Below are 24,671 nucleotides of genomic sequence, written 5' to 3'. Positions count from 1 at the left end.
AAGAGCTAATGACATAAACAGTATCTAAAACTAATGTTCCAACAGGAAATCTCCAACTATTCCAAACTTCCTCAGCCCAGCAGCAAGGGAAGGCTCAGTGGCTTTTCTGACCAAAATCAAATAAGTTTATTTATTAAGGCTCTTTCTGACTGAAGTTTTGGTGAAAGTTGGACCTTCCCTCTCCTCCCTCTGCCAGCCTTCTCACCCCAACAAAAATCTAAGTGTAGAACGTTAATAACTTCTGAAATATTAAGACTAATGAAGAGAAAATTAGCTAATCCAGTTTAATTCTGGGCAAGAATAGCTGAAGAAAGATACAACTGGTGCTTTCTGGGTATGGCTTCCCACAGCACTGCCCAGTTTACCCCAGCCTGCAGAGGAGAGTTCAATTTGCCCACGTTACACTGGCTTTTATTTGTGACAGTATTAGGTTATAAAAAGCCTAAAATTACTCAAATGCTGGGCTATTTTTAGTGGCTCTGGCTGGAATTGTGCTGTCACTCAGAGACAGGCTTGCAGTTGATTGCAGTCAAGTGCCAACAATTACCAAAGAGTAAATAAGATAAAATTTCCTCTTCCCAAGTTCTTGCTATTTTATTTTGCAATTAAAGTTTATGTCATTCCGAGTTCCAGCCCTTCAGCTCAGTTTCCCAACCATCCTCCATCCCCAGCTTTTTTTCTCCACTCTCACATAAGAACAATGCAAGGAGGAGCAGCAACCACAGTGAGCAGCCAAGGAGTGACCTCTGCCCAAATCCACCCTACAGGGAAACGAGCAAAAAGGAATTGCAGGATAAATTCAGGACAGCCACATGACCCAGCCTGCAGTGCCAGTGGTGCTGAACTCCCACAGAGGCACAATGGCCTTGGGCTGAGGAAGGGCAGGGCTGGATGGGATATTGGGAAGGAATTGTTCCCTGGCAGGGTGGGCAGGCCCTGGCACAGGGTGCCCAGAGAAGCTGTGGCTGCCCCTGCATCCCTGGCAGTGCCCAAGGCCAGGCTGGACAGGGCTTGGGGCAGCCTGGGACAGTAGAAGGTGTCCCTGGACATGGCAGGATGAGCTTTAAGGTCTATTCCAACCTAAACCATTCTGTGATTCCATGACAATCCCAAAGGAAACTACTGTTCATTAGAAACTCATTTTATAAAGTGACAATTTACTTCCATATTATTATTATTTTAGAGCAGAGCTGTTTATATGACAGCAAGACAAGGCCTGGTGGGCACAAGATTGCCAGCCAAGATTAACATCATTTTATTTCAAATAAAATAGCTCAGAGTGGTTAAATGATGCTTTTGTTGATGTTTTTTAGAAGACTAGTTAGCATTTCTCTTCCTACACATCCATATTAGATTGGACAAAGAGTTTCAAAGACTGGGAAACATTAATGTCAAGGCTGGGAGAGGAGAGGAGAGGAGAGGAGAGGAGAGGAGAGGAGAGGAGAGGAGAGGAGAGGAGAGGAGAGGAGAGGAGAGGAGAGGAGAGGAGAGGAGAGGAGAGGAGAGGAGAGGAGAGGAGAGGTTTAGGAGCCAGGCTACAACGTCACAAAGATTTCTGAGCAGAATCAACTCCCCCAGTCTGAGGAGTTGCCCCAGTGGCAGGATAGGCCAAGGAAAAACCAATTTTTTACTTTAATAGATACAGTATCTCCTTTTCAGGTAAATCAAACTTCAATATTTCCCTCCCAGCACCTTTTCCAACACTAACATGGGAGCAAGGCAGGATGTTCCACCCAAACACCCTCCCTACTGCACTGGACAAACCCTGCAGCAGCAAGAGCTCCATGCAAACATCCCCTGCATGGGAAAGGAGGAAAGTTAAAGGAAGGAGGTTAAAGTCTCCTCCTTCACCACAGAGGGGTGACAGAGAGGCAAGGGGAGGAATAGGAAGACTGTCACTCTCATTGGCTGGAAGTTTAATCCAAATAATTGTTTTCAGCCCTGTCTAAATTTATCCTCCTATGTCATCTGCACCCTAGCTCGGATCCCAGATTTAAGAGGCAATCCCTGATGAATGGCAAATTACTGACTGCAGAACTCTTCTGCCAAACGATGCATCTGCTGTGGGTTTGTAAATGTGAGCTGATTTCTAAGTGCTGGAGCAGCTCGAGCTAATTTCTCTAATGAACCTTCCCCTCTCATTGCACAGCTGCTCTGGTGTTCCATGTTCCTGCTGTGCCCTGGACAGAGCTCGTGGTAAAGCCAGAGCCATGATGATTGTGTGGTTATATCCCTATTTTCCACACAGTCACGTGGCAAATGTAGGATTTTTAGGACACATTTAACAATTCTGGCCATCTAAGGCAAAGCAGATTATCACTATTCCACAGCTTCTAAAAATTCTTGCATTAGATGAAGACATATTGGAAATGTCAAGTGTTTGTTCATTTTCATTCTGTGGGGAAGGAAAAATGATGGCAATGCCATCTGTTAGATGATTTGAAATTCCACATTAAAGTGTGGAATAAACCCTGAAACCATTCAAAAAAACTGCTTTATCACTGCAAAGTGGGAGCAAGGGGTGAGAATGAGGAGAGGATCTGCAGTTCCTGCATGCAACTGGCAGAACACTCTGGAATTAGGAAGTTGACTTTCCCTGACAAAAAGGAGAGTACCATTGATGTTTAATGGCCTGAATGGTCTTTCTGTAAATGCATTTCTGTACCACAGTCACTCTGTGGCACCACTGCCTTTCTGAGCATCATGCTGAGGTTATGGATCTGAAAAACACGATGGGGGCAAGATGGTATTGAAATTTCTCATGTGGATGAGCCTCAGCTTGCTCAGACAGAGGAATTATGATGCTCCAGAGCAGACAGCTCTGCCAAGGGAGGTTGCAGAGATGCAGGGAGCTGCATAATGGAGCATTATTTGCTCTGATCTCCATAGTTTTCAATTCACTTAGGGAACTCCAGATCATGAGAGTTTAAGATAAAAATATAATAATAAAGAAAATGTCTTTGCTGAAAGTTTTCATGCTCTGGACAATTATTCTTAGTCTTGGGTATGAGAAATAAAACCTCTTAACTGCACTAAGGGAATTCTCAGCTGCTTCACTGGAGTTAATAGCTCATCTATCAAAAGATGTGGAAAAACCCTGTTCCATAGGAGGCAAGGATCTGGCCCACAGGATTTGTTAGCAAAGAGATGCTGTGGATCACACAAGATCAAAATATTTTTGGTCCGAATTCAACAAGTTTAAAAAAAAATTAAATAACTGGTAACAGCTTTTTTAAAAAAAATATAATTTCTTCTTTATTTTTTAGAAGTGGGAGAATTTTCTGACAAAGGCTCAGCTCAGGTAAACACTGACCTGAGAAGTGCATTCAAATTTTAACTGAAGTAACACTGAGTCTTATTGGAGTTTGTTTGCTTTCTGAGACACAGTCATTAAAAATGAGAAGTGCCTTTTGCATGATTGGTGTTTACACTCCAGTAACACTTGGAGAGGCTCAGAAGGATTCCCAACCTCATTGTGCTGATGTTCTGAGCACATGTAACAAAAAGTTCCTCCTCTAATGAGTTTATACTCCTGGTTAATGAGAAGCAGCTGAAATGAGTAAAGGAAGTTTAATTACTTACACATTTCATGTGAGCACAAGACTGGGAATGGGGAACTTGTGCCTCAGTCCTGGCTCTGGAATGAAGGATTTCTCTGTGGAACTGTAAAGTCAGGATAATATTTCCTCATCCTGGTCTCTGTCTAGCTGGATTAATTATCAAGACTCTGTAAAGTGCTCTGGAGAGGAAGAGTGTAAGATTATGAACAAACTCTCAGAATTAACTTCTGTTCCCTTTCCTGCTCCTGGAAGTGTTGTGGCCTCTCAGCCCCCTCAGTGTGATCTCATCTGCATCTTCCACAATTTGTTCTTCAAAGGATTCCAACCTGCCTCACACATAAAGTGTGTCAGAACTCCCAGACCCTCTGAAGGGAAGGGAATTACATGTGGAAATGTTGGGACAGAGCACGGAATTGGTCCTCAGCCATCTGAAATCTAGGCTGGCATTTGGCACGTGCTCCAAGCTGGGTTTAAATCCTATGGAAATGGCTCTACCTGGAGATTCCCAGGGGGTTGGAATGAGATCATCTTTAAGGTCCCTTCCAACCCAAACCATTTGGGATTGGTTCTATGATTCACCATGCATTTATCAACTTGGGGAAAGCTTTATTTTTACTTCCCATCTATTTCTCTTTTTCATGTGTTTCCCTTGATACTCTATGGAAATCTCCAAAGAAATGAAGGAAAATAAAGGGTCTGGGGAAGGAAACTCTGCTCAGCTGCTTTATCAGGAAATTTTAGCAGAGCTAAAGTGGCTTGTTTTACAGACTGTCAGCTTCCAATTAAAATGGATTGCAGCCAGTTTGTCATGGGCTCTGTGCTCTTCCCTCCAGCTATAAAACACCCTCCAGACCACCCTTCAAACCTGTGAATTTGGGGCTTTGTGATCCTGGGAACTGCTAAGTGCTTACAGTGTTCCCTGAAGCTGGTGGGAACTCCAGGTGCTTGGCACAGAGCTGGGTAGAGCTCTGTGTTTGCAAAATAAAAATAACTGCACCATTCTTCCACTCCATAATCTCGGATAAAGCCCTGAATTCCATTCCCTGCCACTGAGAATAATGCCCCATAATGAGTATTTGTGGAATAACGTGTTTACAAGTTGTAACCAAGCTTATCCCCCTGTGTGCTGAGATTTGGAACACGGGCCTAGTTTAAGTCAATGCCGAACAAGAAGGCATGAGGAAAACCAGGAGTGCAGTTTAAATCCTGCAGTTCCTTTAACAGACAAGACTGAACATCCCCTCGGAAAAACAGAGGGGCAGGTTCAGCCTCCTTTCATCTACAAATAGCATCAGTGATCAGAGCTTGAGGTAAGGCCAGGAGCTGGGAATTCTATTTTGATTCCAAGACAGAGAATCGTGGCAGAAAGTGTTTGTTTCTCTGTGTCATTAAACGTGACTGGCACTTGTTCAGAGCCACTGCAAACCCAGGACAGCTCTTCCTGCTGCCAGCACAGGGCCTGGCATGGAGCAGGACCTGAGCAGACAAAAAGCCCAGAGATGGTTTTGTGTCCTCCTGCCCTCTCCAGGATGAGAAACTGAACTTGGCTCATGGACATTTTATATTATTGTCTTCAAGTTTAATGTGAACATCCTGCTAATGTGAATGGAGGAGTATTCAGGACCTCTACTGGCAGCAAGTTCATGCATGGAATCCTGCAAACTCTGCTCCTTTTCCTTGTATTAACCTTTCCTTTAAGCAACAGCAACAAATGTTCCCATCTGTCAAACTCAGGCAGGAGTGTATTAAGGAATAAGCCTAAATGCATTTTAATCACTTCCAAGAGGAATATAAAGGATTAAATATCTCCCATTATCCTAGAGCCTTTTCAAACTGCAGTCAGAGAAACAGCACTGCAAGATCTCCTTGCTTTGTACAGCCCTGGTTCTTCAATTCCTTCCACAGCTGGAAAAAGCACAAACGTGGGAGCCCCTGGGAACCATCAGAGTGGCTCTGCAGGTTTGCATGGAAGGTTCTCCGTGGCTTTTTGGTGACCCTGTTTTATTCAGCACAGGTGAATTTCCTGGTTCTGAGCATTTCTACAGCAATTTGGCTGGAAAACCTCTTAAAGCAGCCAAAGGTTATGAAAGCAGCTTTACTGTGTGGCTCTTGGACCTGCTGTGGTGGTGTGAGCAGAACTGGGGAGAGGAGCCATGAGGATGGGAAGTACAACCTGCCCTAAGAGTGCCTGGGCACTTCCACAACATTCCTGATTCTGGGAACACAGAGAGCAAACTGCTCCTGAGTGGAGGGAGGTGTTTATAACACACACATGCAAGGCCTAGCCCCTCTGCTTGCCTATTGAAGCAAACCCTTAGGTCAGATCCTGAGCCTCAGCTCCTGGGATTTGTGCCCACAGCAGGGACAGCAGGAATCAGCTACCCCAGCAAAGTGCTGTGCCAGCAAATCCCCCCGTTTGCTTTCCCTGGCACCGTGTGGGAAGATGAAGAGGAGGCCAGAAACACAGGCCCTGTGCCAGCTGCCAGCACCCATGCTAGAAAAACATTTCCTTGGGATCTTCCATCTATTCCAAACGCTGTGTGCTGGGCTGGTGGCACAAACAGGAATCTTGGCCTTCTGTCTCTGTGTACTAAGTTTAACTCCAGCTCTAATTGCCTTAGTTTATTTTTAAGCCTTTCTTGAGTCGAGGCAGAGGGTTCATTAAGTACAAGAGATTTTAATCTTGTTTCAGGAACTCATTAAATGCCTGGCAGGAAAAAAGAAACGGAGGAATTCAGGGGCCATCTGGTGGCTGTTGGGCACGGCACTGCTGGCCACAACCATGGCACCAGCCCAACAGGGAGAGCACCTGGAGCCAAGCAAAACCCAAACTCAGCCCTGGTGTCTGAAAAAAATTAGTGTAGGAAATATTTGGTGATTTTTACAATTAAGAGGGTCTTTTAAAGCTATATTAAAATAATAGTGAGGGCGAAATGCTGTTATAATTACATTCACACAGTTGCTTTGGTCCTGTGTCAATGAAAACATTGTTCACAGGTGATTTGTACTACCAGGATCACCTTTGGAGTAATATAGATATAAAAAAATTCAACTACTATGTCACAAAATCGTTATAATCATAAAAAGATTTTATAGGTTTCCTCAGCTTCTCTAAATAGATGTAGTCTACCACATTTTGGGGGATAGATTGGCATTTCTGTAAGGAAGAGGCACAAAACCTATTCCTTCATGAGTGGTTGATCAGGCCTTTATCCATTCTTTAAGTGGAGACTTTCTTGCAGTCCTTTTCCTTTGTGCATTTTGCAGCTAGCAATAAAAGTGGTGTATTTTTAAATAGTGCTGAGGCCATCACCTCAGGGCAGTCATGTGAGCAGCTCCAGTGGAGCTGGGGAGCTGCCCAAGTGCCCTGGTCCAGCAGGTAAAGTGCTGGGTTGGGATCCCAGGATCTTTGAACAACCCAGAGATGGAAAAAAGGGGCAAATCGCAATGTTGATGTCAGCACCATTGCCTTAAAAAGATCAAAACACCCAGGGATCAGCAATGGCAATCACAGGCACCTATTTAAGGAAGACAGGTAAAGAATCAAAAGCATTTCACTGACAATTTGCAGATCAAGGCACCTCCTACTTAAAAATAACTTCTGGGGCCAGTAACTGAACTAAAAATACTTGTACAAGTTTTGGAAATCAATCCCTACTTTCAGGCAGACTGTGCTGATGCAGGGTAACTGTCCCAGTAGCAGAATGTGCAGCACTTCAGCACCACTCTGATGGTAAATATGGATTTTGTCAGGGATTTTCCCCTGAAGAAATATCAGATCAAAGAGAGAACAAGGGCATCAAAGGACGAGGAAGGATTTGACCATAATGTATTGGTAATCTTGTGGCAATGCAAGGAGAACATCTTGTGGTTGAGAATTCTGCCTGACACCAGTGAGCTGAGTCAATGGAATGTTAACATAAAGAACCTGCTGATTTTGACAAAAAGGTGATGGAGCCTGTGTTTACAAGATGGAAAGTACCCACATCATCTATTTGTTAAGGTAGAATGCCTCTGTTGTGCCTGGCTGTTTTTGTTTTGTAAGGCTAAGCTGCAATGAGATGAGGATCATGGTAATATAATTACTAATACAAGGTTAGCCCAAGTGATTGTGAATGCCAAGAAAAATGAGATGCCTCAGTATGAGTCAACACATTCATTTCCCAACCACTCTGGCTGTGCAAGGGAGATAAAACTGTTTATAAGGGGCTGGTTACAAGGTGGCTCCTAATAGCTCTCCAACAACATTATCTTGTTCTGCCATATCATGATAAAGCAATAAATGGAGAATCAAGCTGAAGGCCTGCTGAAAACTTTGTCCCAATAATAAAAGAGATGAGTACAAGCTAAATTCTAGTTGTTCTGTGTTAAATGAATTCCAGGGCTGGATGGGCCATGCAGGGGTTTGGCTGCAGTGTTCAAGGCCAGGTCTGACACAAGCTCTGGTGTTTCACTGCACATGGGACTGCTGGGAAAGGAGCTCTGTGAAGCTGCTTTTTCATCAGAGACATTTCCCTCGGTCCTGGACAAGCTGCAGGGCAGCTCTGCCTGGCCTCACCTCCCTCCCCTGCACTGCTCTGACAGCCCTGTTCCATCACTGCACACCCCCTGGCTGATCACTGGGCTGCCCCTGGGTCCTGTCCCTTCCTCGGCTTTCTGCTCTTCATCCTGCACCTTCCTCATTCCCACACATTTGCCAACTGGCCACGCTCATTGGAGCTGCTCTGCTGCTCCTTTGGGACTGTGGCACTGCCCTCCCTGCTGGCAACAACTGCCCTGCCTGCCTTGCTCTCACCTGCAGATCCTGCTTTGTGTTCCCCAAAGGCTTCCCACTGCCAGAGGGCAGGGCTGGAGGGGATACTGGGGAGAAATTGTTCCCTGGGATGGTGGGGAAGCCCTGGCACAGACTGCCCCTAGATCCCTGGAAGTGTCCAAGGCCAGGCTGGGACAGTGGAAAGTGTCCCTGCCCATGGCAGGGGGTGGGACTGGGTGGGATTTAAGGTCCCTTCCAACCCAGAGCAGTCTGGGATCCTGTGATATCCTTAGGGTAACCTGCTTGTGCTGCTCCTCACATAAAACTCAGCTCTGAGTCTGGCAAAAGTTACCAGCATTATCTGATCCCACCTAATGGGAATGTGACAGGAAAAAACCACCAGCACTAAGTTACTTATCATAATAAGCAAGATGAATTAAGTGACAGATCAAATCCATTTCATTTTACATCCTCCATTTAACTGCTTTATATCCTGTGAGCATTCCTTCTATCTCCCTCATCAATAACACTGCCCAAATAATGAAACAAACCCTTATGTTGTTCCTCTAAACTACTAATTCATCCTGACCCTACAGCAAGGATCACACCACCACTCTGCTGGCTTTCACAGAACTCTAGGTGCTTGTGTCAGTTCTGAACCAGATCCAAAGGTTAAAATGTGGTTAGGGGCCCAATTTCAGAAGAGATCAACTCATCGCAGTCTTAAATTTCACTGAAAGTTTTTTGGGTGGTGCAGAGAAGGAAAAAACCAAAAAAAAACAAAACCAAAGCATAGCATTAAAAAAACCCACTGCATTATTTTTTAAAACTAGAAGGTGAGCCAGACTGTCCAAGTATTCAGACACCTACAGACATGGACTTGACAGGCAGAATTCTTAGAAAGAACCCACTGATTTCCCAGGGAATTGGCACCTGCATGTCTTGAAAATCCACTGGATCTCAGCCCCTTCTCCAGCAGCTGATTTCACCTGGAAGTGAATTCTCAGTCTCTCAAGTTACCTCTCCCCAGCCCTGGCTCTGAGAGTGAAGATGAGGACAGAGTTTGACTGAATTGGGTTAAGAAAAAGGAGACAAGACATTAAATCTGCTTTTACATTTTAGACAAGGACTCTAGTGTAACCCTAATGCAGCTTTTCAAATTTCCTTTGCCAGTCTTTCCCAGCACCTCAGCTAACGGTAATTGCAGAGTTTCTAAACTTTCCCTCTGATTATTATTCAATTCAATTATGTATGTACATTATAAATGGTCAGAGCAATTCTGGAAACTGTGACAAGTGTTCCAGATCTGAACATCTATCACTGCCAAAACAAAGGACTTACAAAACAAATTTGCAAGTGTGCTACTCTGTCAAACACTGGGGCTTGTTCTTTGAATATATGTGTTTATATATAGATATTAGATATTTTCACTGAGACATAGCTGCCACATTACAGGGGCTTTTAATTTTAAATGTCAAAACAGTCGAGTTTTTCTGACTGTGCTCATAAAGAAAGAAAGAAAAGAAAACCCTGTTCAAATTCAAAGGAAAAAAATGCTGCTATCAAAGCAGATTTCAAGTAATCTTATAAAGGACTGTTGTACTTGATAGATGATGTTGACACATTTTTTAGTCTTAATTTTAATAATGAATATTTCTCAATAAGAACTAAGAGAAGAGTTGCCCAGACAACGTGGTTATTATGGGTTATGCTGATTTTCTTTTACCATTGGTGCCTTGGGAGGTCAGGCACCAATATTCCCCTGGAGCAGGCTGGCACTCAGTTTGGGATCATGGAATGGTTTGGGTGGGAAGGACCATAAAGATCATCTCACCCCACCCCCTGCCATGGGCAGGGACACCTTCCACTGTCCCAGGCTGCTCCAAGCTGGCCTGGGACACTGCCAGAGCTGGGCCAGCCACAGCTTCTCTGGGTAACCTGTGCCAGGGCCTCCCCAACCTCACAGGGGAGAATTTGTCCCCCAAATCCCACCTTAACCCTGCCCTCTGGCAGGTTAAACCTGCTGTGCCTTGTCCTGTCACTGTGTAACTCTTTCTGGGCACTGGGAGAAGTTTGCACAGGCAGCAGGAGCCTGGGCTGGTGAGAAATGCTCCTGTCCCTGCTGCCACAGCTGGAACACCATCCCATCCCTTAGGGGAATATTTACACCCAGAGTTCCAGCACAGATCCACCCTGAGCTCTGCTCCAGACAAAGCACTTCACCAAGCCCATCCTCATTTTATTGGCACCAGCACAGCAAATATGGGAAATGACCAAACACGGAGTGATTCTGCAGTGCCTGGTGCATTGTCAGCACGGAGACAGCAAAGCCCACGTGGATTTCTGAGGAGCAAGTGAGTGTCTGCATGTCAACAAGGGCTAACTGGAAGTGGGTGGTACCTGCCAGCAGCCAGGGAGGAGCAAATCCAAAGGATCCTCAACCTTTACACTCCAAAGCAGAACCCTGGGCACTGTGTTGTCCTTGTCAAAGCAGGGAAACTCAGCTGGCAGTTTTTAGTCCTTTACTCCTCCTTACTGACTGCTCCAGTGCTAAATAAAATGAGCTTTCAAATCTCTAAAACCACAACAATCAATTTACAAAAGAGACCTAAATGGTCCAGCCCCAAAACTAAGTACTGACAAAACAGCTTTGTTATTGGCATTAGCCTAAACAAATCATTATGGGGGATTCATGGTGATTCTGCAGTTTCTCATCTGACCTTCTGTTCAGCAAAATCAGTGTATGATGAAGCATGCCGTAGAATCGTGGAAAGGGTTGAGTTGATCCTAAAGCTCATCTCATTCCATCTCATGTCCTCTGCTAAGGGCAGGGACAGAGATAAATCTTCTGAGGAGTAACAACAGCCTTGTCCTCCAAGCCACAGTTAGGCTTTGGCTAAAATCAGCATCATTTCATACCCCCTTAATCAGGAGTAAAACCTATTATTAAACCCACAATCCTCAAAAACAATCCACAAAAGTGAACTATAAAGCTGCTGGGGGCAGACAAGAAGGACTCAGCAGAGATAGTAAAAATATTTCACTTTTTTAGGAAAAGTTATGAAAAATCATGTGAAGTAGATACCACTGAGGCCACTGACTCCAGCAAGCCCTGACAGGTCAGAACTGGAGGGGATCTCTCCCTGAAAGGGAGAGGAGAAATTCTCCCAGGAAAGAGAGGAATTCTTCTCCCTTAGTGTGAGAGAAGAGCTGTAGGGCTGCTCCTCTCCTCAGCTAATGGTGCTCCATAACAAACAGATTTGAAACAATGCAATAAAAATGACATTTTGCTGCCAGCTGGGAGCCCCCTGGGAGCCCCTGGCAGGCACAGGCTCCCCTGAGGCACTGACCATGTGGAACAGGAGCAGGGTGTTCTCTGCCATGGGCTGCTTCCCCCACACCGAGCGCTGAGGCTGCCACTGCTCCAGCTGCTCCTGCAATCTGCAGCTCCTCTGCCTCCTCTTCATCTCCTCTTCCTTTTGGGATAGCTCTCTTTCACTTCCTTCTCTGCTGAAAAATACACAGAATAAGCTTTTCACTTGGGAAAAAAAGCCACTTGTTCATCTGGTTGCACTTCTTTTTTTTTTTCTTGTATTTACACCATACGCTTGAGGGGGAATCATGACATGAAAGGTTAAAATAGATTTAGAAAGCAATTCTAGTGTTTGTGGGGGGACACAAGAATTTGTCAGTGGATGAAATCATCTCTCTAAGAAGAAAGAAAAAACACAAAGAAAAGGAGCAGAGATCAAACTTCTGATAAGTGGTGATGATCTATCTGGAGATCAAAACTCCTTTAAGCAGAATTGTGTTTGTGATGTGTCACTCCCCATCTCCACACCAAGATTCCCAGTCCAGACCCATTTCCTTTCCTATCTGCTATAGGATATGACAAAGTTCCCCTGACCCCAAGACTTCCCATCTTTCTACATCTGGATGCCCACAGAAAGATTCCATCTGCCATTTCTGTGGCAAACACAAACTTCAATTTCTCCTGAATTCTTCCAGCCCCAGGTGCCCCAGCAATAATTCGAATAGCAAGAGAGAAAACTGTAATCAGTTAAAATCACTGAGTTATCACTCAGAGACAGTAAATAACATTCTTGCCTGGCCATGGGCTGCCATCCCAGGCTAACAGGTAATCAAAATGGAGTTTAGTGTTCCTGATGGAAGCAACGAGCTTAATGTCAGGAATCCCAGAGGGAAAAAGCCTGCAGGCAACCAGCTGCCATTTGAAGCAGGTACACAGAGCTGAGGAGTCTAAGTGGCAGGGCAGGCAAGTGTTTAACTCTGACACAGTAATAGTCTCCAGAGCAGGCAGATCCTGATTCTTTCCAGGGCTCATATGTCAAAGTCACAATGTTAAATTTCACTCTGAAAATAGCAGGATATAACCTTTGAAAAGGCAGCATAATGCAGCTCTCCCAAACAGCTGGGCAGCTGCACAAGGCAACCACCTGATTTCACTTTGAAATTAGACCTTCTGCAGAATACACTACATTTAACTAAGCCCAGGGAGGCAGAGGCCCAAATAACTTTGCAATTTCCTCAATTGATGTCACTCTTATTTCTATTTTTTAAAGCTTTCCAAGATATTCCTGTGGCATTCCTCACGGTTGTACTTTGTAACTCCAAGATCTTGCACTTTTCTTGCTGGCAAAGAGTCTGAATTCCTTTGTTTGGAAGAAAAAAATTACAAGGGGGGACTGATACATCTTCCAGTTTATAAAAGGTATTTTAAACTGAGACACAGAATAAACCATTTTCCATTCCTTCTGGGAACACAACAAAAATAAGCTTAAATTGGAGAGGGGATAATTTAAATTAGACTTAATGAAAAGCTTTACAACTCGAAGGAGATTTAAACAGCAAAAAAATGTACTACCTGGGAGCCAAGGAATCCTCACCACTGAGGATTTCAAGACCAAGTTCTATAAAGATCTGCCAGGAGATATTAGATTTTACCTCACTCTTTATTGGCACAGGGAGACTGACCCTTCCAGACCTATTTTCTAGGAAGCTGTGCTTAGGAAATCTCAATGCTGTTGTTCCTAAAGGAGATCAATACTGCCTTATCCTCCTCTTCTGTAGAATAAAAGCTAAAGGTTCAGTTTCCAATGGCAGAAGTGCCATAACTCATCCCATGCCAGGCCCCACTGAGGCTGCCTCTAAACCTTCCAGCAGGAGCTGCCAGGACTGTTGTTCTTCCCAGGTAACAAAACCAGCCTTGCTCCAGCTCACAGCCCAGGTAAGCAATTTTCTTTAATCCTGGACAATTAGAGAAGCCACATCCAAACCCACTGATTACTTTTCCTGTGGGATACCTTGGTAATTCTGCTGTAATTAGAGGACACTCTGGAGTATTTCCTGCATTTTGAATTTTCTCAGTTTCCATTTTGTTCTCTTTCTCTGTGTCAGCTTCATTGCCCCCATAGCTTGAAAAGTGGGGACTTCCCTTGCCCGGTTCCAATCTCATCAGTTTCCTGGGAACCACCTCATTTGTCTCTTGCCTCACTTTCCAGGATTGGTTTTGACTTTTATGAGAGGAAGCTCTGTGTTCCAGCCTTTGTGGATGCAGTTTCTCAGCTGGAACAGATCCTTTATGAAGAAGCTCCAAGGTTTCCTTACGGGCTGCTCGGAGTTGTTGCAGTAACAGGCTCTTCCCTGAGCAATTCCTCCTGCAAAGGAAATAAAAACCTGATTTCATCAAGATAAAGCATTACAGGAATAAAATCTCTGAGGAACTTATCATACAATGAGAGCTCAAAACAAGGACTGGGCATCTACAGGAATAATAACTGTGGGTGACAGCAGCACCAGCTCTCAGGTGACACAAGCAGAGCCAGAATACAAAATTATCTTCCTGGCAATTTATTAACCTCTTCTGCATTCAGGCACAACAAAAACACCTACCAGAAGTGAACAAATGAATGGTGAGCATGGAAATCAGAGCCTATAGATTTTTGTCCCCTTTGGACACAGGAGGTGGGGGTTAATACACACAGACAAAAAGTTTTTCTAATAATTATTACAGTTTTTGAATGTTTGGCTTAATTTCCTCAGTGAGTCTGCTAAACTGTCAGCAAGCACATTACTGTAGAAGTGGAATGTCCTGTCATGACATAATCTACATGCACAGAATAATAATTCCTGTTTAATAATTCGCTCCAGATAGAAATGAATCTGGATAGACCCCTCGTGAATGAGAGCAGAATCCTGCCCTGCTGAGACCAAGAGGATTTCTTATTAAGGTGAATCAAAATCCAAGCTCTCCATTAATGCAGATTTACACTGATGGAACTGCTGAACTTGTGTCAGTGCCAGGGAGAGCTCCCCAAGCATCCCCTTGTCCCTGCTTTTGACTGGTTTTGGATTAGATGTTCTAAATTACATTGTCTGGGCTCTGTTCCTTGTCAAATCATCTCTTCTTCCAGACCATTAAAAGAAGTTAAGTGGCTGGCACAAGACACATGTTCTGCTTGTCCCCTGCCCTGCTGTGGTTTCAACTTCCAGGCTGCAGAATTCCAAATGGAACCCAGAGCATGAGTGCAGGAAGATGGTAAAATTTGACACCTCTGCTTCACATTAAACAAATTTCTAATGACCTATGGTTATGAATCCAGGAGTTTAGCAAGAAAAGGCTGACACCTGCACCTGCTGAGGAATTTACACTTTAGGATTGCACCCATCACATTCTCTCAATGAAGGAGAACTAGGAGAGTCCCTGCCCATACAAAGTAGTCAATATTCTCTTTAAATCTATATCTATTCTATATTTTATTATTTCTAAAATTAAAAGTTTGTCTAGTCAACTCCCTACAAGATTTCCAAAGTTTGATTCTGAGTCATGTCTGGTGTCACTCACACGGGGCTGGAGAAGAACTCACATTTTCCTGCCCCCAGGGCACCTCTGGCTGTGTTTTGAGCTGTCCCAAGCAGCTGGACAGGTGCAAATATTGCCTCAAGGATCAACAACTCTCTAGCCTTGGTAGCTCTACCATGCAACAGGAAAAGAGTGACCTCCTGGGGCCACACTGGTGTACTTTCAGTACTGGGCTTTAATTTTTATTTCTTTTTTTGTGTGTGTGAAGATCAGGAATGGAAATATTTAAGTACACAAAGATTTACTCTGATCACTTTTAAGGCAATTACTTTAGATTCAGTAAAAAATGAATATTATATCACTTGAAACACAGTCCTGGTAAGGAATCTTACATTCTCCTTTCTGCTTCATCCTTAATTGTCTCAGTCTCTTCTTCTTCAGAGGAGGAGGAGCTGTAACTTGCACTGTGAAACAATCAGACCATATTAATTAACCCTGTTCCAGCTGAGTGTTGGTTCTTGGTCATTTCTAGGATACAAATTTAGAAAATGAGGAAAAAGGGAGAGATACTTCCACAGAAGATCTCCAGGTGTTATGGAGAGTTCTTCACACTATCCAGCAAAAAGAAAACTCAAATATTCAAGCAACTCGACCAAAATGTTTACCTGTTTATTATCTGGTAGCTCTTTATCAACTACAAGGTTTCTTCTTATGACAGAGGTGTGAAAAAATATTTTTAAAGTTACATTTCACCAGCATAAGACTCAGAAAGGTTTCAGTTTCTCACCTCTTATTACTTATTTCTCACTCCCCAGAAAGCCAAGATTTACCTTTGTTCCTCTTCGGGGACTGTCACTGACTTTTGTGGCTCAGCATCTCTCAAATCTGTGTACACAGCTGCAGGTTTTGGCAGGCCCTGGAAACTCATCCTGCCCATCCTCAGAGAACTTGGTGGGGATGACAGCAAGGCAATATCCCTGCACACAGAAAACAGCAGCTCAGCACATCCTCTGCCTTATCCACCCAAGGAATCCTGCAGGGAGTGCATCAGGAGCAAAACTGGAGTGAGAAAGGAGCTCTGTGCTTGGCTACCACACAGATTCCAACTCTGCTTCTGCCTGCTATCAAAATCCAAGGCTTCAGCTTCCCCCAGGAACACAGATCACAGGCAGGATGAAGAGGGATATTTAGTTCTCAAAATGTGACAGCACCAAATTGTTCTGGAGAACAAAGGCAGGCACCAGAGACATCACAACTTTTAACATCTCAGTGTAAGAACGAGTTCCCCTTTCCTCTCTGCCTCTTCTGGTAATTCCATTTTATCTTCCCAGGCATACAAAGTGCAAATCATCCTAGTGGCTCTCCCTGCTCTGGCAATGAGGATGTTTCCCACCTTCCCCTCCACTCTTTCACTCATTATTTCCTCTGTGCTGCCACCATTGATGTTGTTCCCTCTGAACAATGCTCTTCCTTCACACAGAAACCTCCAAGAAGCACTGACATCTCCACTGATACCCACAGAAAATCATCCTGTGTGGTTTTGCTCAACTGAGGTACCAGTAAGAGAAATTTGTACTCTAGACAAAAAAAAAAAAAAAAAAAGAAAAAAAAAGAAAAGTGAGCAGGATAATTGGCTTAGCCTCATTTTCCTGCCTTTCCCATTTACTCCAAGTGTCTGGTAAGGTTTAGACAAAGGTTTATGGAGAATGCCAAGGTATTTATCATCAAATGGAAATGAAGTATTTAAACTCCAATATCAGCTTTCTGCAAGGATACAGAGAAAAACCCCAATGGAAGACCAGGAGTTCCCCAGTGCCCATTCTGGCAGCCAGGATTAGCTGGGATATGTGACAGAAAAGGACCTACTTATTGTCCTGCTGTCCCTGGGAGGAGCAGAGCTTGGCTGATGGCTTCCCACAGGGAGGGGACACTGTCCTGGCCTGCCTGGCACACAGCTCTCCCAGCCTTTCCATGAGCTCATCTTCAGACTTCTTCCTGAAGGTCTCTGTGGAAGAGCAACAAAATAATCATCATTTGTGGTCTTCTGCCATGGAATCACCCAATATTCCCCACAGAGAGCCTGGCAGCAGGGGAAGGATAAAGATATTATTGTAACTGGCTTGTCTGGCCCATGGCAGGCTGTGCAGCACTGCCTTCAGGCTAGGAAACCCAGATGAAATCTTGAGGGAAGCTAATTAAACATGCTTTAGAAGCATTTAAAAAACCCACTATGATTTCTGCATTCAAAATTATGCTGCAGGGAATTACTTAAATACAGGAACCTGAGTTTTATTTATTTTTATGCACTTTCAACTAGTGACATTACCATAATCTGCTGGGAAGAAAGCAACTTCTGCACGAGTTGTATCTCCCTGCTGCTCCAGCTCCTCAAGATTCCTGTCTACATCCCATTTCTCAATATTCTGAAAGAAGACAAGAGAAATGTGATGGAAAGTTTACTCCCAAAAGACCACCCCTAATTTCAGTGCCAGCTTGCTTTCAGCAATTCCAGAGGAAGTGCTGTAAGGAAAGGAATGCATTTATTACATCCCTTCAGACACTGCATCCCTCCAGCTGCTTCAGCTACTTCTGCTGAGACTTTTTCTCTGAGAACCATGAACCCTTTTGATAAGACTCCAAAAAATCACTGGAGACAGTGGAACAGATTAAAAAGTGGCCTGATGCAAGGCCAAGCATGTGCATTATGATCCTGAATAATGTGAGAACTCCTCACTGCCACCCACAGGAGAAGGACTTGTGGCTCTTCAGTTCTTTGAGATGAGCCCTTTCCTCCCCCTGCAACTTCTGAGCAGGGTAAATTCCCATTGCTCAGGGTACAGTCAGTATCAGATGATATCTCACAGCTGCTCACCCCATCGTGAAGAGAGGATCATCCATTTCCTTGCTCTGAATCCCTGCTGAGGGCACACTCACCTGGCTCAGCTACAAGAGGCTGCCATGGAAGTCCACATGCATTTCAACCACTCATTGCTTTCCCCTCGGAACATTATTGGAAATTGAAGTTTGAAGGAAAAGGATCCACACCCATGTGAAATGTCATCACCACAAATTAGAAGTGCTTATGAGTTTTATTGAAAGGAAGGGGGCTGTGAGTCGTGACAATGCCACCACTGCCACAAACATGCATTTAATACAACCACTCATGGCCTTTAAAAAAGCACCAGCAGCCTCCAAACCCTGCAGTTTCACCTCCAGCATCTGCCCCTCTTGTTGAAGAGAAAGTCCTCCCTCATTCCTGAGCAATAAATCTTCACAGATATCTCAACTTTGGTTAGATCTATTCTTACACTGCAGCACTGGTTTAAGTTCCAGAAGGTCCAGAAGAACTAGAAGTGAAGGTTTGCACAATTCCATTTCTAATACAGAAAGGAACTTAAGGATAAAAAAAACATTTCAAATGAACTGATAGGAATCAAGAAGAAACTGTACATTAGGTTTAGCAACTTGACACAAACTGAGGTGCCTGGCTGAGTTCAGGAGCAACAGCTCCTTTCCAAATGAAAGTGAGAACACACTGAGCCTGGTCTCAGAACTCACCCCAAAGCACCAGACTTGAGCTCATTGAAGTCACTGATATCAAACAGGTTCTGAAAGGCAAATAATGCCTCCTGAATTAACAGACACTGAATTCTGTGAGGTGAGCAGGGAATTACATCCAGACCCACTTGAAAAAGATGTCCTTCAGTGATGCAGCACAATTTAACTCACAGGCCAGCAGCTGCATGAGTTGCCTGGACTGGAACAGCTCTAACATCAAAGAGTTCATTTCTGTGAATACATGAAAGGGGAAGAGAAGCATCTATACCCTGACCTGTGGAAGGCTTTGAACAGAAACATCAGGACCTATTCTGTGCTGATTATGTCCTAATGAACTTAAAAATCAAAAGAGGCAGATCTGTACTCAGAGCTGAAGAGAACCACCCCCCCACTCTGGGCCACATCACATCCCAGTTAACACTGAGCTGCCCATCCCACCTGCCTTAGGTGGGTGAGATTTAGGACTTCAGAACCAACCCTAAACACCTCCTCACTCCAGCACTCCATTGGAAAGCCAGAAATCTCCTTGTTTTAATGCAAAGTCTGCCTGGGACTTGAAAAAACTAGTTTTTTTCCCAGGGACAGATGTTAAGGTTGGCTTCCCTGAGCAGTTCATGGACCTTGCTGCTGATCCATGGCTTTTGCCATGGTTTGGATTGAACTGACAGCTCTGGGGCAGCTTTTGGTCTTTGTGTAACACAGTGTGGTGTGTCAGAACCGGCCACTTCATTTCCTCACTGCAGTGGGACTGTGCAGGCACTGCTCTGTGCCCCCACCCCACTGCAGCACCCCTCAAAGCTTTATTTGAGGGCCACTTGCCTGCAATGACAAATGGGTCACTTCTCCAAGATGCTCAGCTGAGGTTTCTTCCTTTGCAAGACTTCCTAGAATGTTGGTGATGCCATGGGAGGGAGGCTTGACATCCTGCTTTGGGGATGGCTTCACAATGACCTTGGAGAGTATCTTTGTCTCTATCAGCTTTTTTCTCTCCTTTTTACTGTACAGCTCATCCACAGACACTGCTGTGTTAAGCCAGGAGTTCCCTCTTTCCTTGGCCTGTGTCCTGCCCATTTCTTTCTCCTCAAGGTCATCTGTGGAATCTGAGGGAGGCTCTTCAAGAACAGCTCTCTTTTGGTTTGGCATTTCTTCAGTGTGGCTGGCAGGTTCAGGAGCCTCATCTTTAATCATTTGTACATCTTCTTTTGCAGTGATTTGGGCACCATCTGTTTTTTCCTGGAAGTCAAAATTTTCCAGGTCTCTGTTCCAGATCTCCCATGGAAGTCTTTGTGTCTCCTGGATTTGCTAAAGGCAGAGAAAGCACAAACATGCAGAAAGTCAACCTCCCTGAGCTTTGGAAGTGGATAATAAACCAAAACAGAGTGATTGGCACACAGCAGCTCCAGCTCAGACACCATATGGAAACAGCCCACACCATACCCCTCATGGAAAACAGTGAGACTGTTTACTTTCCAAAACTTTAATTTCAGGAACTGCTAAACATCCTTTCAATTACTTTTTCTTACATGTGCTCATTATTCCAACCCAAACCATTCTATGATTTCATGTTTATCTTCATCAGAAGGAACAATGCGATTACTTTAACTCAGAAAAGCTGTTCAAAGAGTAAATTTCATACTTTTCCTCCTTTCTGCACTGTCCTAATTCATTTTCTAGACACATAAAATAATTGCACAGTGTTAATTAGTGCACAAGAAAGAAAAACAGTAAAAGGACAATAAAAACTGCCAGGAGATGGGACAAAAAAGGTCCAAATTCTCAAGAACAGAGAAAACAGGGCCACTGCAAAAAGCTTTTCCTGTTCAGACAGGTCAGACATCAGCAGCTGCCCACATTGGGAACATCCAGAAGAGAGGGGTGACAGAACAGCCCACACACAACTGTCCCAACCTGCTCCTGGGAGTCTTCCAGAGCAAACATCATCAGCTCTTCCGACAGGTCCGGAATTAGGTTTGGCAGGTCCCGCTGGAAGATGAAAAGCTCCTCATCACTCTCACAATCAGACTGCAAACAGAGAAAAAAAATAGAAATTGAACAGGAGGCTGCAATACTCACTGATATTGGAATATCTGGTTTGCAGTGACAGCTACCGTGTTGGCACCTCTTGAAGTGCAGAGACAAGAAGTTTCCTTGCAGTCACACCTTTACTAGACAGTCTGGTAGCCCAAGAGTCACCAACCCCACATTTCAGCAAGCTACAAATGTAAAAAACCATGTAAAACATTAAATTTCCATGGAGGTTGATGACAAACATCCTGCTGAGAAAAGCAATGGAAAGTGTGGGATGTTCTCTAACTCCCAAGTGATTCTCTGCAGTACCTCATTCACCATCAGAGAGGCAAGAGCAGAGCTGCTCAATATTTACAAGGGATGGAGGACAGGACACAGGGAATGGCTTCCCACTGCCACAGGACAGGGCTGGATGGGATATTGGGAAGGAATTGTTCCCTGGGAGGGTGGGCAGGCCCTGGCACAGGGTGCCCAGAGAAGCTGTGGCTGCCCCTGGATCCCTGGCAGTGTCCAAGGCCAGGTTGGACAGGGCTTGGAGCAGCCTGGGGCAGTGGGAGGTGTCCCTGGACATGGCACAGGCTGGCACTGGATGGGCTTTAAGATCCCTCCAACCCAAATCATTCTGGGATTCTCAGGGACTGGAAAGGCAAGGCCTCACCAGGCAAAGCCCAGTCCCACAAGCAGGACAGACCAGGGGGAGCATCCAGGCTGAGGCACAACTCCAGATCCTTGGGCAATACTGGAGTGAGTCAGAGATTAAGACTGAAAGTCAATTCAGGTGAAAGTCTGGCTCAGACAGGACCATAACTAGAAACCAAAACTCTCCTAACATAGCTCAGAGAGGGAGTGAAGGGCCAGAGCTGAGCTTAAACAGAGCTGCTGGGAGCCCCAGGTGAGGCTAGGCAGGGCCATGAAGGATTTTCACTGCCCTCAGGACCCTGATTATTGTTCAGAACACAAAGAGTATCTGTGTTTGGTTGGACAGCATTTAGATAGCCCTGAAAATCCCTTTTTTAAACATCAGATATGCATTGGAGATGAATCCTTATGCATGGACACCAAAGGGAGATTCAGCACCTCCTCAGCAGTCAGGACACAGCTTTCCTGCTTGTCCCTTTGTTTTTTGCAAGTGTGCAATTTTGGGAATTCACACTGCAGAGAATCCTCTCTGGTGTCATTAACTTAACATGAAGCCAACTACAACACAACATCTTTCCTCTTAATAAATTGCATATCAGGGTAATGAAAGGGCTTCAGGGCATGAAACACATTTGTGAGTGACATTTTTGGAGGTGTGAGCAGAGCACGTTCAGGTGACAGCTCTTGGATACACAAATGGATCTTTCTGCACCTGGAAACTCCTCGGACAAAGGTGCAGCCCTGGAACTGCAGCCTCAGCAGGGCAGGATTACACTGCCAGAACTTTTGAATGCAAATGAAGTGCCAGACAGATTGCCTCAGTTCCTTCTGCAGGAAATCTTTTCCACGTGGGATAGAAACAGAGAATTTGGAGATTGTAAAGAGTGAAAAAAATGTTCAGCATGATTTTGGGTTATACAAGGGTGTGTGGCACTAAAATCTGGAGCTGCTCCTCTGGCTTAGGCTGGTTATAATTTACTCAACAAGAAAGCCTACAAATAATTTCAGTGTTGGGTCTTCATCTGCACTACAGAGACACATGTTAACACACAAGGGCTGTTCAGAATAATTAAAACAGTGTTGGTAGAGGGAACTGAGAACAGTGAGGGAATGTGGCTTGTCCAGCAGGACAGTGAGAGATCCAGGTGCAGAACCCAGGTCATGGAATCCCCATCAACACTTTATCCACCAGCTCACAGTGCTTTGGATCATTGATTAATAATAAATAATAAATAATAAATAATAAATAATAAATAATAAATAATAAATAATAAATAATAAATACCCACTGGAGGCATTTCTGGCTCTTTCACATCTCATAGTCTCTCCCTGAACCATTAATGGCTACACTAAGTTGGGATAAAATATATCCTTTATGTGCTCAAAACGTTGTTCAAGTTTATACATGTTTGAAAATTAACACAATGTTCTGATTTGGACAAAATGCCACTAATAATCAAATCTTGAGATATATTATCCCCTCAGAAAAGTCGATGCCAGAGCATCTTGGACTAGAGAGGAGCACCAGAGCAATGCTGTCCTGTGAGCAGAGATGTTCAGCAGCCAAGAACAGCCTGGCCCAGACCCAGCAAGTGAAAAACCTGTACCAGTCAAGAATGCTGCACAACACCTCCCAGTCTCACACTTCATATGAAAAAGTTTCTGCAATTATGCTTCTCTGGCAGGTAAAAAGCATGGAAAAAGTAACATGCCTTGTGGAGAGGACATGTGACACCAGCCTCAAACACATCATAATCCAGAATATCATGGAATACCAGGATGGTTTGGGTTGGGAAGGGACCTCAAAGCCCATCCTGTCCCACCCCCTGCCATGGGCAGGGACACCTTCCACTGTCCCAGGCTGCTCCAAGCCCTGTCCAGCCTGGCCTTGGACACTGCCAGGGACCCAGGGACAGCCACAGCTTCTCTGGGCACCCTGTGCCACCCTCCCAGGTAAGGATTCTCTCCAATATCCCATCTAATCTTTTCCTTTGCCAATGGAAAGCCATTCCCTGTGTCCTCTCCCTCCATCTCTTGTCCCAAGTTCCTCTCCAGCTCTCCTGGAGCTCATTCAGGCACTGGAAGGCCACAAAAAAGCTTCTCTTTTCCAGTCTGATCAATCCCAATTGTCTCAGCCTGGCTCTCAGCAGAGCTGCTCCATCCCTCTGATCATCCTGGTGCCTCCTCTGGACTCACTGCAGCAGCTCCAGGTGGGGTCTCACCTGAGCTGAGCAGAGGGGCAGAATCCAAAGAATACAAGGAGAGGAGGTGGCAATTACCCTCTGATAATTAAGGATAATCCAGAAGGATGTGAATTAACACACAGTGTTCCATAGTCAGGACAGGCAGCCCACCCAGGATGCCACAGCAGCCACCTCAAAATGCCTGATAAGGTCACCTGATCTTGCTTTTGAGAGATTTTTCCCTGATCCAGAGAGAAGAAAGGAGATTTTCAGTGCTTACTGTGGAGGAGTCAGAGTCCAGGGATGGGAGCTGGTCTTTCACTGCAGCAAGGATGGCTCCCCACTGGAATGTCCTGTCCCTCTGCACAGGAGCTGCAGGAGGCTCAGCTGCATGTTCTGCATCCTCACTTTGTGCTTCTGAGGCCATTGGGACAGCTCCCCTTCAAGCAAAGGAAAGATGAGCTTAAGGACATCTCTCCAAACATGAGATAACATCAATCCAAAACAAGGACTAAGTGTGGTTAGGGCAGAGGAATTCCCAGCACTCCCAGCAGGAAATGTTAAAATCTGCATTTTTGGAGCTATTCCTTCCCACCTGGGTTGAGAAAGGGCTGAGAGCACCCCAGGGGCAGTTTAGCCCCTCATTTATAAGTATTTTTTGGGATTCTTAGGCAGGGTGCTGTAACTGCGTGCTCTCCAAGCATGTTCCCATATTCTGCCTGCAAGGATAGGACAGGAGCACAGCAAAGGCAGGCTGACACCTCTGCTCCCAGCTGGATTGACTCCTCTTCCCAATTTCCCTCACACTCCCCTCCTCACTACTCAAAAGAGATAAAATGATCACAAAGTCATGGAATCTCATAATGGTTTGGGTTGCAATGGAGCTTAAAGACTATCTCCTTCTACCCACCTGCCATAGGCAGGGAACTTTCCATGTGATTCATGTTTACTTTTGTTTTCACTGGATTTTTATACAAAAAATAGTTAAGAATAGGCACATTCATGGACTTTGACCTCTCAAAGTGTTTCTAAAGTGGATTCTTTCCTTCTGTTCCTTGATGTCCATGAGAAATTGAGACAACACAGAAGGAACTGCAGCTGAATTAAGAGGTCAGATAATTCACCCT

At 44.6% G+C, this 24,671-nt stretch overlaps 1 protein-coding gene across 1 annotated transcript in view; it reads right to left on the bottom strand.

Annotated features, from left to right (window-relative positions):
• DNAAF8 (dynein axonemal assembly factor 8) overlaps positions 1 to 23,978 on the bottom strand; it is an 86,953-nt gene extending 62,975 nt beyond the window's left edge. Inside the window, exons 1-9 of the mRNA XM_014888487.2 lie at positions 23,825 to 23,978; positions 20,603 to 20,716; positions 19,514 to 19,996; positions 17,463 to 17,559; positions 17,003 to 17,141; positions 15,967 to 16,113; positions 15,529 to 15,600; positions 13,638 to 13,991; positions 11,664 to 11,823 (exon numbers count right to left, since the gene is read on the bottom strand). Of these exons, the coding sequence (XP_014743973.2) occupies positions 11,664 to 11,823; positions 13,638 to 13,991; positions 15,529 to 15,600; positions 15,967 to 16,113; positions 17,003 to 17,141; positions 17,463 to 17,559; positions 19,514 to 19,996; positions 20,603 to 20,716; positions 23,825 to 23,971 (1,713 nt within the window). The 5' untranslated portion in view covers positions 23,972 to 23,978. The remainder of the gene's footprint in view (positions 1 to 11,663; positions 11,824 to 13,637; positions 13,992 to 15,528; positions 15,601 to 15,966; positions 16,114 to 17,002; positions 17,142 to 17,462; positions 17,560 to 19,513; positions 19,997 to 20,602; positions 20,717 to 23,824) is intronic.
• Positions 23,979 to 24,671: the final 693 nt, after the last annotated feature.

This window comes from Sturnus vulgaris, chromosome 16 (genome assembly GCF_052056855.1).
Source record: "Sturnus vulgaris isolate bStuVul1 chromosome 16, bStuVul1.hap1, whole genome shotgun sequence".
NCBI classification, from domain to species: Eukaryota; Metazoa; Chordata; class Aves; order Passeriformes; family Sturnidae; genus Sturnus; species Sturnus vulgaris.
Note: the sequence above shows the minus strand (reverse complement) of the source record. Positions and strands in the feature narration are given on the sequence as shown.